This window comes from Nanorana parkeri, unplaced genomic scaffold (assembly GCF_000935625.1).
Source record: "Nanorana parkeri isolate BGI_ZX_2015 unplaced genomic scaffold, ASM93562v1 scaffold2007, whole genome shotgun sequence".
NCBI lineage: Eukaryota > Metazoa > Chordata > Amphibia > Anura > Dicroglossidae > Nanorana > Nanorana parkeri.
The window spans coordinates 179,983-193,391 of NW_017308275.1; the positions used below are offsets into that span (position 1 = coordinate 179,983).

Sequence of the window (13,409 nt, forward strand, 5' to 3'; positions counted from 1 at the left end):
CCGGTACCATTTGATCCACCGGTACCGGTCCGCGGCCCGGGGGTTGGGGACCACTGCTTTAGTGCTTTCCATTATAGAACATGGAACAGAACATGGCTCAATTTGGAACTGACCATATTCTATTCCATGTTCCCAGCAGGCGAGTGATCCGCAGCGCGCCGGGGGGGCCCTTCATGGCTTCTTGCACCGGGGCCCTGAGGTTCCTAGTTACGCCTCTGGCTGGTGTAAACATAATTTACTCTCATCCTGTCTGCAGTTTTGCACTTTCACAGCAGACAAGAGTTCGACTCTACACACCTGTTTAATTGAATGTCTTAGGTGCCAGGAGCCATGGTGACCTCTGTGCTGCCCTGCACTCATTTAATCACCGGAGATCACAAACTTCTAGAAGCAGGCATCCTCTACATTGGCTCTGTTCATCCTTCAGATGCACATTTTGTAGGGATCCTTCGCACCATCCTTGTTCTCAGTCTTGGCCTATAGAGGTGTGGTCTCTACAATGTAGCTAAACTTATGTGGGGGCTCTCTACATGCAGCAGTTTGTGATCTCCAGTGATTACATGAGTGAATTGCAGCACAGAGATCATCATTTATGGCTTATGGTAGTGAAGATATGGAATAAAACAGGTATAAGAGGCATATGTCTTCTTTGAGTCCTTATCTACAGTTACAGTGTACACTGAAGACAGGAGAAATGTAAACAGCTACATGTTTACACTGCACAGGACATAAATAGCAGATTAGTTTTGCAAATTTGCTTGCTTTCAGAGTTAATATGCTCAAGAAGTACATCCTTACTGCAACAATATATAATATATACAGTATATATACACACCGATTAGCCGCAACGTTATGACCACACACCTAATATTGAGTAGGCCCCCATTTTATCACCAAAACAGTCCTGACCTGACGAGGCATGGAGTCCACTAGACCTCTGAAGGTATGCTGTGGTATCTGGCACCAAGAAGTCGTAGCAGATCCTCTAAGTTGCCAGGCGTTCATGGATATGACTTTTTTCCCCAGCACATAACGACAGATGATCGATTGGATTGAGATCTGGAGAATTTGGAGGCCAAATCATCACCTCAAACTTGTTGTGTTCCTCAAACCATTCTTGAACCATGTTTGCAGTGTGGCCGGGCGCATTATTTTGATGAAAGAGGCCACTGCCATCAGGGAATACTGTTTCCTTGAAGGGGGGAGCAGCAATGTTTAGGTCGGTGGTACGTGTCAGAGTGACATCCACATGAATGGCGGGACCCGAGGTTTCCCAGCAGAACATTGCCCAAAGCATCACACTGCCTCCGCCGGCTTGTCTTCTTCCCATAGTACATCCTGGTGCCATCTCTTCCTCAGGTAAGTGACACGCACCCGGCCATCCACATGATGTAAAAGAAAACGCGATTCATCAGACCAGGCCACCTTCTTCCATCGCTCCGTAGTCCAGTTCCGATGCTCATGTGCCCATTGTAGGCACTTTTGGTGGTGGACACGGGTCAGCATGGGCGCCCTGACTGGTCTGCGGCTAAGCAGCCCCATACACAACAACCTGCGATGCTCTGTGTGTTCAGACTCCTTTCTATCAGAACCAGCAATCTAAGTTACAGTAGCTCTTTTATTGGATAGGACTACAAGGGCCAGTCTTCGCTCCCCACATACATCAATGAGCCTTGGCCTCCCATGACCCTGTCGCCAGTTCACAAGTTTTCATTCCTTGGGCCACTTTTGGTCGGTCCGGACCACTGCAGAGCGGGAACATCCCACTAGAGCTGCAGTATTGAAGTTGCTCTGACCCAGTCGTCTACACATCACAATTTGCTTCTTGTCAGAGTCCATCAAATACTTACACTTGTCCATTATATCTGCTTCCAACACATCAACTTCAGGGACAAAATGTTCACTTCCTGCCTAATATATCCCCCCACTTCCAGATGGCATTGTAATATATCCCCCACTTCCAGATGGCATTGTAATATATCCCCCCCACTTCCAGATGGCATTGTAATATATCCCCCCCCACTTCTAGGTGCCATTGTAACCAGATAGTCAATGTTATTCACTTCATCTGTCAGTGGCCATAATGTTATGGTTGATCGGTGTGTGTGTATATATATATATACAGTATATACAGTATATGTACCAATATGCTTTCTATATAGAGATGTCTTCATCACATTCTGATTTATTACATAATATGCGTCACCCGACTGTGGCAATTATCCAACACACAGATCATACAGTATATTGACATTGAAAATAATTCAGTGATTATACATTCCACTTACCCTCCTCAAGACTGTGACTTCCAGCATATGAGGGATCTGTTCAAAGTAAAAGAAACAATAATGAATCAATAATTGGTTCCAATTATTCCATGAATGGTTCCATGAATCCTTTTTGAGAAAGTTAATCTACGAAACGCGTCAAAGGATGGTCGGTCTTCACTTCTCATAGCTGATTTTCTACTATACGTTCTTAAAGCCTTATCAGTTCTGGATTCTTGTAAGTGCATTCATATATTAAAAAAAAAAATAAAAAAAAATTGTACTTGAATACTGCACTTAGAGTGTTCGCCTCCTTTCTCCATTTGTATCCCTTGTGAGATACCTATAGATACACGCTGACGGTGCCGGCGTTGAGGCGTTGGAACAATCAAGATTTAAGATCAAATTACATCCGATTGCCTGACTTGGAGACTAAAGGAGAAGATGGATTATTAGAACCTTGGACTGTTCCGGGTTTTTTCTCAATCAGTGACTGGTTGGTCATATTTTGGAGGATATTTATCAGGGAACCGAACGGATTATTCCTCTGAATATCACTGAGAGAAGGAGATTAACCGTTCGTATCCCGTCTCATATAAACTGCAAAAATTCTTAAAAATTGACTGCTTGCTATATTGCTGAGACTATTCCGCTTTATTCTTTTATATATATATATTTTTTTTTTTTGCTTGTTGGTAGATGGTTGGTTTTTATATTATTTAACTCCCTGTATACACTTTGAGGGGAGAATTAGAACATACAGGTGAAACTCGAATAATTAGAATATCGTGCAAAAGTAATGGCAGTAAGTGCTGCAAAAGGGGCCCAAACCAAGTACTGAGTACATATGCATGCTTGTACTTTTCAGAGGTCCGATATTGTTCTATGTACAATCCTTGTTTTATTGATTGCATGTAATATTCTCATTTTCTGAGGTTGTGGATTTGGGGTTCTTGGGGTTTTCATGAGCTGTAAGCCACAATCATCACAATTATGACAAATCACGGCTTGAACTATCTTGCTTTGCATGTAATGAGTCTCTCTCATATATTAGTTTCACCTTTTAAGTTGCATTAGTGAAATAAATGAACTTTGCACCATATTCTAATTATTCGCGTTTCACCTGTATATTTGATTTATTAATTCACATTTATTCACTGCCTATTTTTGGTCACTGAGACACTGACGAGTGTGTGCATATTATTATTATTATTAGGAAGATTATATTTTCACGATTAGGTATTTGAAATCACTACCGTTGTCTACTAGATCAAGTTCACACATGCATGAGTGTTAAACCCACGGGTTAGGGGGGATCAATGTATGAAGAGTTTGTCCCATTGTTCTGGCCCTTGTGCCTGTGTAGCCTTGCAGAGTTGGGTTCTGGTTTCCATCAGGGCTCTGCTTGCATGGAGTTTGTATGTTCACTTTGCGCTTGTGTAAAAGTGCCCATACACTGGCCGGTTTTTAATGTACCGGCCGAAATGCGCACAGTTTGTAGGGCGTGCAGCTCCCTTTCAGCCGTCATTCCTCGATCAGCAGATTGAAGGAGCCGGCTGGAAGATTTTCGTGCGATCAGAGCCGGCGGAACCTGTCAGAATACAATGCACTTGGCGGCGATTCCTCGATGGACACGCTGTTTGTGCTGATGGAGGAATCACGTCAATTTCTTCCGTTCAGCCCGCGGGTTGAACGAAACAAATTGACAAGTGTATGGCCAGCTTACGTTTCCTCCAGGCAAGGAACAGACACACCTTCCAATCCCCATCTCCACTCCCATCTGGGGTAGAGAACGTCTGTGGTCCCATTACATACAAGGTGTACACTGACAATAGATTCATTGATATAAACCACCACAGATAAGGTACATGATGGAATATTCAAACTACAAACTGATCTCATCATTATTAGTGATAGGCCGAACACCCCCGTATTTGGTTTGTATTCGAACGAACGAAAAGTTTGAATTCCAACAATGCAAGTCAATGGGGCTCGAACTTTCGGAAATGATTGTCCCCTTGAAGAGGGCTTATATGCAAGTTATTGGCCATAAACGGTGTATGGGGGGCCCGGGTACTGCCCTAGGGGACAGGAATCAATATATAGGACGCTGTATATAGAACACTGCTATATAACTCTTTTTTAACTCCAGCAACACACTATGTAGGGCTGCTGTGTCAGCCGCCTTCTATAGTGTGCTGCTGGGACTTGATTGGGCAAAGTCATCATGACTTTGCCCAATCATGGCTCTAACTGAGTACTGAGCCCTGATTGGGCAAAGTCTTGCACCTGACCAGTGGTCATTAATAGCTGCAGGTCTCAGACTAAACTAGAGTGGTTGCTGCCCATGTGATCACCATGAAAGTCAAGCACGGTGGTCACATGCAAGGCCGTAGATTTTGTCACAAATATATCTCTCCAGCCTGCGGATGGCACCGCGCCTCTCTAAAAAGTTTGATTAGAAACTGTTCTCAGGGGCGTAACTAGAAATCACAGGGCCCCATAGCAAAATTTTGTATGGGGCCCCGTGATTTCTAGTTATACCCCTTGCAGAGCCCACTCGAGATCCAACCCGAGGGTGACCCTGCAGAGCCCACCATAGACTCTCTATGGTGGGCTCTGCAAGATCACCCTCAGGTGGGCTGGTCGCACTCCTTACCTCCTCCGTCGCCGGGACCGCCTCCTTCTTCGTCACCGAGGCCGCCTCCTCCCCTGCTGCGCGAGCACGGGCCCACCTCCTTCTTCGTCACCGAGGCCGCCTCCTCCCCTGCTGCCGAGCACGGGCCCGTCTCCTCCTCCACTGCCGGTGATGTCAGAGGCTCGTGACGTTGATAGAACACCGGGTCCACCATGCTCCGCCGCTGCTGTTGGCTCTCATTGACTCTGGAGACGAACACGCCGCTGCACAGATGATCTGAACAGCGGCGTGTTCGTCTTCAGACGCCAGTGAAAGCCAGCAGCAGAAGATCCCATAGCGACCCAGGTGATGTTGGTGATTGTTACGCCACTGACTGTTCTATGTGATAAAAAAAGCATTTGTCAGCTTATAATTAGAACATGAGCATGGTATTCATGAAGCCCGCAATCACACCTGCACATTCCGGGAACGCGCATCGCATTCGCTCCCTCCCCATCAGTTCCCGGAAGCAGTCCGGTTGAAGCCTTTAGGTCTCGTTCACACCTAGACGTATTGCATATGCGCGACCGTCGCACGTTTTTTTTCCGCGATTCGCTACTTGGCTGTATCCCAATGGAAACGCGCAACAAAACGGCCCAAAGTAGTACATGTACCTTTTCAGGCGTGGGCCGTTTTGTAGCGCGTTAGGGACGGGTGGAAATACGCCAAGGTGGGAACGAGACCATTGAATACAATGGGATTTATATTTTTGAGCGTTTTGTAGAGCGTTCGTCGAGCGTAGAACGCGCTACAAAACGTTCAGGTGGGAACGAGGGCTTAAATCCAACTTCAAGTTGGAGGTCCAACATGACGTCTCAAAGAAAACTTTTTGTTCCAAATTGGTGTCATTAAACCAGGAAAACTGAGGACATCTTACAAAGAATAGGGACTGTGGAGGACAGCGCTGGACTGAAAGAAGGTATTGCAGCCATATTGGCTTGTTTGGCCTGAAGTTGGGCTTTAAGGTCTTCCTGTGGCTTCTATAAGAGGCTTATTAGAACATGGGCAGGACTCACCTTTCTGGTAGTGGACCAGGCTGGAGATACACACGTTGGATCCAGACTGACAGATCACAGATTCTCCCACGCAGGAATCCCCAGACAGATCTTTACATTCAAGGCATTTCAATGAATTACCTGAAAAATAGAAACCCCCGGATCAATATCATCCATAAAATCTCAGGTTATATAGGCAGAAATAACATTTATAATGGACAATGTTTCCTGTGAGTCAGAAAAGTGTCTCTGCTGCCTTATGGCTGCGTTCTCTGGTACCCGAGACCACCATTTTATGAACCTACAATTGTATTTCTATGCAGGCTTTGCCATGCTTTCTGCTCACCTCCCCAATCATGTATGTGAAACGTGAGGCTGTCAGGGCTGCAGATTTCATCTTCTTCCCTCACGTTATTTTAAATGAAGTGTTTTGACATGTCAGGCTTGGGGAATTATGTTTTTTAACGTGTTCAGTAAACGTCAGGTGAATGTGCTGGGAAGGTATTATTCACCCTTTTATAAAGAGGATGAATGTTACTGTGGGCAACTCTTCCCACTGAAAGAACAAATATTGCCGAATATCAGTGAATGTAGCTGTCCCTAGTGGAGAGGTGCCCTGTCCCTGCTGGAGTGATGCTCTGTCCTTAGTGGAGAGGTGCTCTGTCCTTAGTGGAGAGGTGCTCTGTCCTTAGTGGAGAGGTGCTCTGTCCTTAGTGGAGAGGTGCTCTGTCCTTAGTGGAGAGGTGCTCTGTTCCTAGTGGAAAGGTGCTCTGTCCACAGTGGGAACCCAAGTGCCAACGGAATAAGGCTTTATAATTACTTTACTGGGCATTGGCGTTAGGAGAGCAGGATTTAGTGGTGTGCCAGATTTGGGACCACTGGTCCTGGTCCAGAGTGATAATATACAGGTGAGTAAGAGGTGCTCTGTCCTTAGTGGAGAGGTGCTAGAAATAACAGGGCCCCATAGCAAAATTTGGTATGGGGTCCCGTGATTGCTAGTTATGCCATGTGCAGAGCCCACCATAGACTCTCTATAGTGGGCTCTGCAGGGTCTCAGTTGGGCTGCACGCCTCTTACCTGTCAGCGATGTCCACCTCCGTAGTCGCCGGGCCCCCGCCTCCTCTTCCGTCCCCGGGCTCCGCCTCCTTCTGCTCTTAGATCGCTGGCCAGTGATGTGAGAGGAGGCGGGGTTGCTCTTAGGCGGGCCCCGCCTCCTATTCTGCCGCATCTGCTAGCTGTCGCTGACACAGCTCCCCAGCGGCTGTGAGGGGGAACGTTCTCCCTCAAAGCCGCTGCTGAGCTGTGTCAGTGACAGCCAGCACCCCGAGATGCCATAGCGACCCAGGCGGCCCTCACGGCATCAAAGGGATGCCCTGGACGGGCCCCCCTGTGCCCGGGCCTCATAGCGGCCGCCTGGGTCGCTATGGCGATTGTTACGCCACTGCTCACAGGGTTTCTCCAACATAACACAACATCAGCTTTGTCATTTCATCAAAATAACGTTTTTTTCACAGTCTCACCGACTTCAGGTAATCACGTTAAACCTTCCCACACCGGCTGGTTCCAGGATGGAGTCCTCCTGACTCCTGGACAGACACCTCCTTTGTCTTCCAGCTGGAACCCTGAACCTGAACCAGCACTCTCTTCATAAAGGGCTGTGCACAGGTGCACCATCATTTGGTGCTGGTCACCACTAAAGCCTGGACCCAGGAATGGAGATTTCTTCCCTCCCAGTTCTCTTAGAAATCTCCCGGCTCCAGGATCCCAACTATAATCCAGAAAACCCGGAACGAGTTGTAAAACCAGCTCTTTCCTGGTAACAGTACTTTCCTGGAGCCGCTCAGCCCCTCTGGCTGAGAGTCCTGGGTGACCCTTTTTCCACTCTACATAGTGGCATTGCCACGCACAGCCACAATACATACATATATATATACTGTATATACACAGTACATAGCCTGCGGTACACAATGCCCCCTCCCTCTGATAAAGAACACCACTTACCTGGCCCTGGACTGGGTCTGATGTGTGTGGCCCCAGGGCCCGGCTCTCAGGCTTCCCCAGAGTGGAGCAGCTGCATGCTGAACTAGGGTTGCCACCTGTCCAGGATTCACCCGGACAGTTCGGGTTTTGAATGCTGTGTCCGGGTTTCATGGCAGCAGAAACCCGGACACAAGATGTCAGGCAGACAGGGGCAACCAAAATTAATAAACGGTCTACTGCAAAGGGTCTACGACTCCAAAAAAATGTCTAGGCGCCGCTAGAGTGTTCGGGTTTCGCTTGAAGAAAAGGTGGCAACCTTATGCTGAACTCTGTGCAGCACGGCTTTCAGTGGCAGGGGCTCGGCCAGGACAGAGCGCCACCTGACGGCCAAGTCAGAGAACTGCACCCGGCCAGCAGCAGCTGAGCGCCCAGATAAACGGAGCAGCCAAATTGAACTAGCAATCACGATCTACCAGAAATAGCTTTGCGATCGACCTAGTGGGCACCCCTGCCCTACGAGGAATCATTTGCCATTCACCAAGAAATGTACAGATTACCGGTAAAAGTACGGATACATTAAGGTTATAGAAAAATATGTCTCCTGCTTTCATCATCAACCAGTCAGACATGTTTTTTTATCACAGCCGAACATGATGAACAATGGAAATGTACTTAGTTGAAAGACTTCCAAATAGTAAAGAGGTCTCAACATTCCGCACAGCTCCCCAAACCAAACCCAAAATATCAAACCTGAAATTTTTACAAAAAGTTTGAGCTGTAATTTGTTGTCTATAAAAATTATTGACTCCTCTGTGTGGAGAGTCCTCTGGTCTTCATTATGGACCAGTGCAGGTTATACATAAAAGGGGAAGGGTTTTCATCTAAAAGGGGGAAGATTCAGGTAAAGGGAGACAGAGAAATTGGGGTTTTCAGAACTTCTGGACCCCGAGGAAGGATGGAGAAGGGGGGACACTCACCTCTGGTGATGAACAAGGCCAGGATGCAGATCAGACGGGAGGTGGCACGGGCCCTCCGCGCTGGCTCCATCGATGAGAGAGACAGAGATTACTGACCTACTGAATTCATTCCTGACTGTAGTGTGTCAGTGAAGTCATAGCGCTGCGAGGGTGTGATGTGACAGGCTAATAACAGTTAAACCAGTTCAGTCATTGCCGGGTGTGATGTGTGTTGTGACACTTCTTGTACAAACGTGTTCACCGAGACCCATCACTCAGCTACGGGAAATCCCCCTCCGATGAGCTATTAGTCCGACTTCGTTGAATAAGCTGGAAAAAAAAAGATTCACATCCATGAACCAATTATATCACAAACTGCACCAGTTTTGGTCCAGAGGAGGCAAACAATTCCCTTCCCTTACTGGGAAATGTGGCCAAATTTGCTTCTCACAAGGAAAACAATTCCTCCGTTATAAGCAATAAGCAATAGGTTGGACTAGATGGACTTATGTCTTTATTCAACCTCAAATACTATGTAACTATGTTATCCCGAAATGACAGTTGGATCAATTTTTTGCTCAAAATATATCCATTGGGGATGAGCAAAATTGAGAGATTTTTGCTTTACCAAAATTTTTCTGAAAATCGGGGAATTTTCTATGAAATTAAAAGTTAGCCTGGGGTGACTCTGATTGGTGGCACTAAGAAAGTTTTATTTTTTTCTCGGGTTGGGTGGTTCTCCATTGGGGTGGAGTAACAAACAGTGAGGGCTGAGGGAATCCCAGGCCCAGAGTTGGGGTTTAGGGTCCATTTGCACTCAGGGCTGGATTTACTCTCTCTGCTGCCCCAAGGCCGGGTTCCTCAATTGCCCGAAGCAGGGCTAAACGTAGAAAAAAACTACCCGCCCGACGGCTGTGCTGCCCCTCTACTCCCTGCTGCCCCAAGCCCGGGCCTCGGTGGCCTTGTGGGAAATCCGGCCCTGTTTGCACTTGTGAACGTGCATTATTGTGTGTTTCCTCAACAATGGCAATGCACCTTTTTTATGTTTGGGGAGTTACGGTGCCACTCATTGTCAATGGAGCCCCAATGCACTGTATAGTAGTATGCAATGCACGATGCATCCCATCACTCTACATTGCACATACCATACATTGTATTGTACTACATTGCTAAGAAGGCCCACGCACATTCTGTCATTCAATGAGGTGGATTGGCAACCCATTCATAATGGCCTTAACACAACGCACATTAAAGGAGAACTATGGGGTTAAGGCTTTTCCCCATAGTTCTCCTTAGGGTAACGGGAGGACACAAAGTAGCATCCTCCCGTCACCCTAGGCCCAGTATACCGCCAGCTGCAGCTCCCTATATACTGAGACGCCGCAGCTGAAGCGGGTCCCGACAATTGTGCTGGGATCCGCCCAGCTGCGTGAGTGACAGCTGGCTCTGCCTCTAGATAGGCAGAGCCAGCTGTCCCCGCCCCCTCCCCCGTCTGTTGCGTCAGTCAGCGCTAGAGGATCGGACAGGGGAGGGGGGGAATGCCTGCAGAGAGCCGTGAGTGACGGTTATGGCTCTCTGCAGGGACATGATCGAGAAGGGAGCGAGCGCCAGTATGTGTTCGCTCACTGAGCCTACCAGTGACAGTTTCATTGTCCCAGGTCGGCTCAGATTATGAGGCTGAGTGAAAATCACTCGCCTCATACTTCTCCTTTAAAGGAGAAGTATGAGGCGAGTGATTTTCACTCAGCCTCATAATCTGAGCCGACCTGTGACAATGAAACTGTCACTGGTAGGCTCAGTGAGCGAACACATACTGGCGCTCGCTCACTTCTCGATCATGTCCCTGCAGAGAGCCATAACCGTCACTCACGGCTCTCTGCAGGCATTCCCCCCCTCCCCTGTCCGATCCTCTAGCGCTGACTGACGCAACAGACGGGGGAGGGGGCGGGTACAGCTGGCTCTGCCTCTAGATAGGCAGAGCCAGCTGTCACTCACGCAGCTGGGCGGATCCAGACAGAATTGGCTGCGGTGTCTCAGTATACCGCGACCTGTAGCTCGTGGTATACTGAGCTTTGGGTGACGGGAGGACGCTAGTTTGTGTCCTCCCGTTACCCTTAGGAGAACTATGGGGAGAAGCCCTGACCCCATAGTTCTCCTATAACATGAGTTAATACACGCCAATGGATCACCTAAGTGTAAATGGGCATCGAAGGTTATTTGAAAGTTTTATGGTTGGGGGTTGGGTTGCATGTACTTTCATAAGAGGTAGAACAGCTCAGAACAGCGGCAGTATAGTCACTTTAACCTTTTTATAAATGGCCCCTTTGCCTTTCCTGCCATTGGCAGGGTTGTGAAATGATGTTCATCCCTGCTGTCCAGAGCCCCTGTGTTCTCCCGCCCTCTGCGCTCATTCCGATGTCCGCATTCACCGCACTCTGCCAGTTTCCCTCATTCCTGGGATGGGACATCATATGACATAATTCCACATTGACAGGAGGAAGTCTTCATGACTTGTTTGTCATTTTTCGGCTCTGACTGAGCTTCGTAATCAGCTAATCTGCAGAGCTGCATTGTGAGGAGGGGAGGATGAAGCGATACCGTGTCCTGTGACGCCACAGAGTCTGATGCTTCTTATGTACAAGGCAGATATAAATAGCAAAGGGAATAAAAAAAATAATGTACTATACACACATAATAAGCTGAAGTGAGTCATTAACATGATTCACATCCATGAACTCCACCGGTTTTGGTCCGGAGGAGGCAAACAACTTTACGGAGAATTTTGTTTTTATTTTGTTTCATAATTTGCTTAATAATCCTTTCCTAATCCAAAAACAGTCAGTTATGTCAATACCTGGATCAATATGTTTAGGGATGAGCAAAATTGAGCCAAATTTTGATGAAAATTGAGGCAATTCAGAGAAATCACTGCCCAAGTCACCTTTATTTAACCTACTCCAATGACGCAAATGCATTTGACCAAAACGTCAACATTTCCCCTGAAATCTCCAAAATTTTAGGGGAACAGAAACGTTCGATTTCGCTCGTCCCTACTGCCGAGTGTGGCAAAGCAGAGGTTCGCTTTGAATTCTACAATTATGGTGAATATTGATATGTGTTGATTTCTGTGCTGCTGTTTTTGATGCAAGATACGTTTTCACTTATCGTTGGAAGCAGGGGCGTAACTAGAAATCACAGGGCCCCATAGCAAAATTTTGTATGGGGCCCCCGTGATTGCTAATTATGCCACTTGAGCCCACCTGATATACCAAACAGCCCACCTGAGAGTGACCCTGCAGAGCCCGCCATAGACTCTCCTATAGTGGGCTCTGCAGGGTCTCAGATGGGCCGCACACCTCTTACCTGTCAGCGCTGTCCGCCTCAGTGGTCCCCGGGCCCCGCCTCCTCTTCTATCGACGGGCCCCACCTCCTCTTACATCACTGGCCCCGCCTGCTCTTAGGTCACTGGCCAGTGATGTAAGAAAAGGCGGGGTTGCTCTTAGGCGGGCCCCGCCTCCTCCTTCACTGCAAACGCCGGCCTCTTCTGCCGCAGCTGCTGGCTGTCACTGACACATCTCTGCAGCGGCTGTGAGGGGAAACGCGCCGCGGTTGTTGCTGAGCTGTGTCAGTGACAGCCAGCACCCTTACATGCCATAGCGACCAAGGCGGCCCACACGGCATCAGAGGGATGCCCTGGCCGGGCCCCCCTGTGCCTGGGCCCCATAGCGGCCGCCTGGGTTGCTATGGCGATTGTTACGCCACTGTTGGAAGCATTTGACAAAGCCGGGGTTCAATACTATTCTAGGAGGAGATGTCAAATGTGCTTCAGGATAATCGTTCTGTATTTGTGAAACTTCCACATTGCTGTGTATAGGAATTCACATGCAATTCAAATTCTCTAGCTGACTCTCTGGAGCTCAGATTCAGGCTGGATTCACACTTGAGCGTCGGCATCTATGGTGATTTTTTGCATGATTTGTTTTGCGCGTTTGTACACTTTTTGCGTGTTTTCAGGCTTGAATGTTTTCGTTGAAGCCAACGGAAAGCTAGTTACTAGGAGGAGGAGACAGTTGCTAGGTGCAAATTCACAGGAAAAATGCACCTTACCGTATGTATGTTTTTCTGGTGGTCCCATTCAGGGGCGTCCCGAGGCTGGGTGACACCCGGAGCGGTAACCGAGTGTCGCCCCGCCGAGACGTCACTGCGCATGCGCGTGACGTCACCACGCACTGCAGTATTCTGATACCTGCCGGCGTCCATCTTGGTGATGGAAGTCCCATTGTAGTCTTAGTGCCTGCGTTCTGGTCCAATGCGATCTGCAAAAAATAATGTCTGCAGCATTTTTTGCAGATCACACTGGACCGGAACGCAGGCCACGCATTCGGGTGCCGGTGTTCTACCAAAGTTTGTGACTGCGTTAGAATGTGTGACCGGGGACGTGGTCACACATTGTAATGTAATCCCGCCCAGTTTTTTTTTCAGCGGTGGAATGTGTGACCGGTCACGTGGTCACACATTTTACCGTAATCTCGCC

At 48.0% G+C, this 13,409-nt stretch overlaps 1 protein-coding gene across 1 annotated transcript in view; it reads right to left on the reverse strand.

Annotated features, from left to right (window-relative positions):
* The window catches only part of LOC108800383 (phospholipase A2 inhibitor subunit gamma B-like), a 14,434-nt gene extending 5,468 nt beyond the window's left edge, over positions 1–8,966 (reverse strand). Inside the window, exons 1-2 of the mRNA XM_018572361.1 lie at positions 8,897–8,966; positions 5,961–6,080 (exon numbers count right to left, since the gene is read on the reverse strand). Coding sequence (XP_018427863.1) covers positions 5,961–6,080; positions 8,897–8,966 — 190 coding nt within the window. The remainder of the gene's footprint in view (positions 1–5,960; positions 6,081–8,896) is intronic.
* Between the last annotated feature and the right edge of the window lie 4,443 nt (positions 8,967–13,409).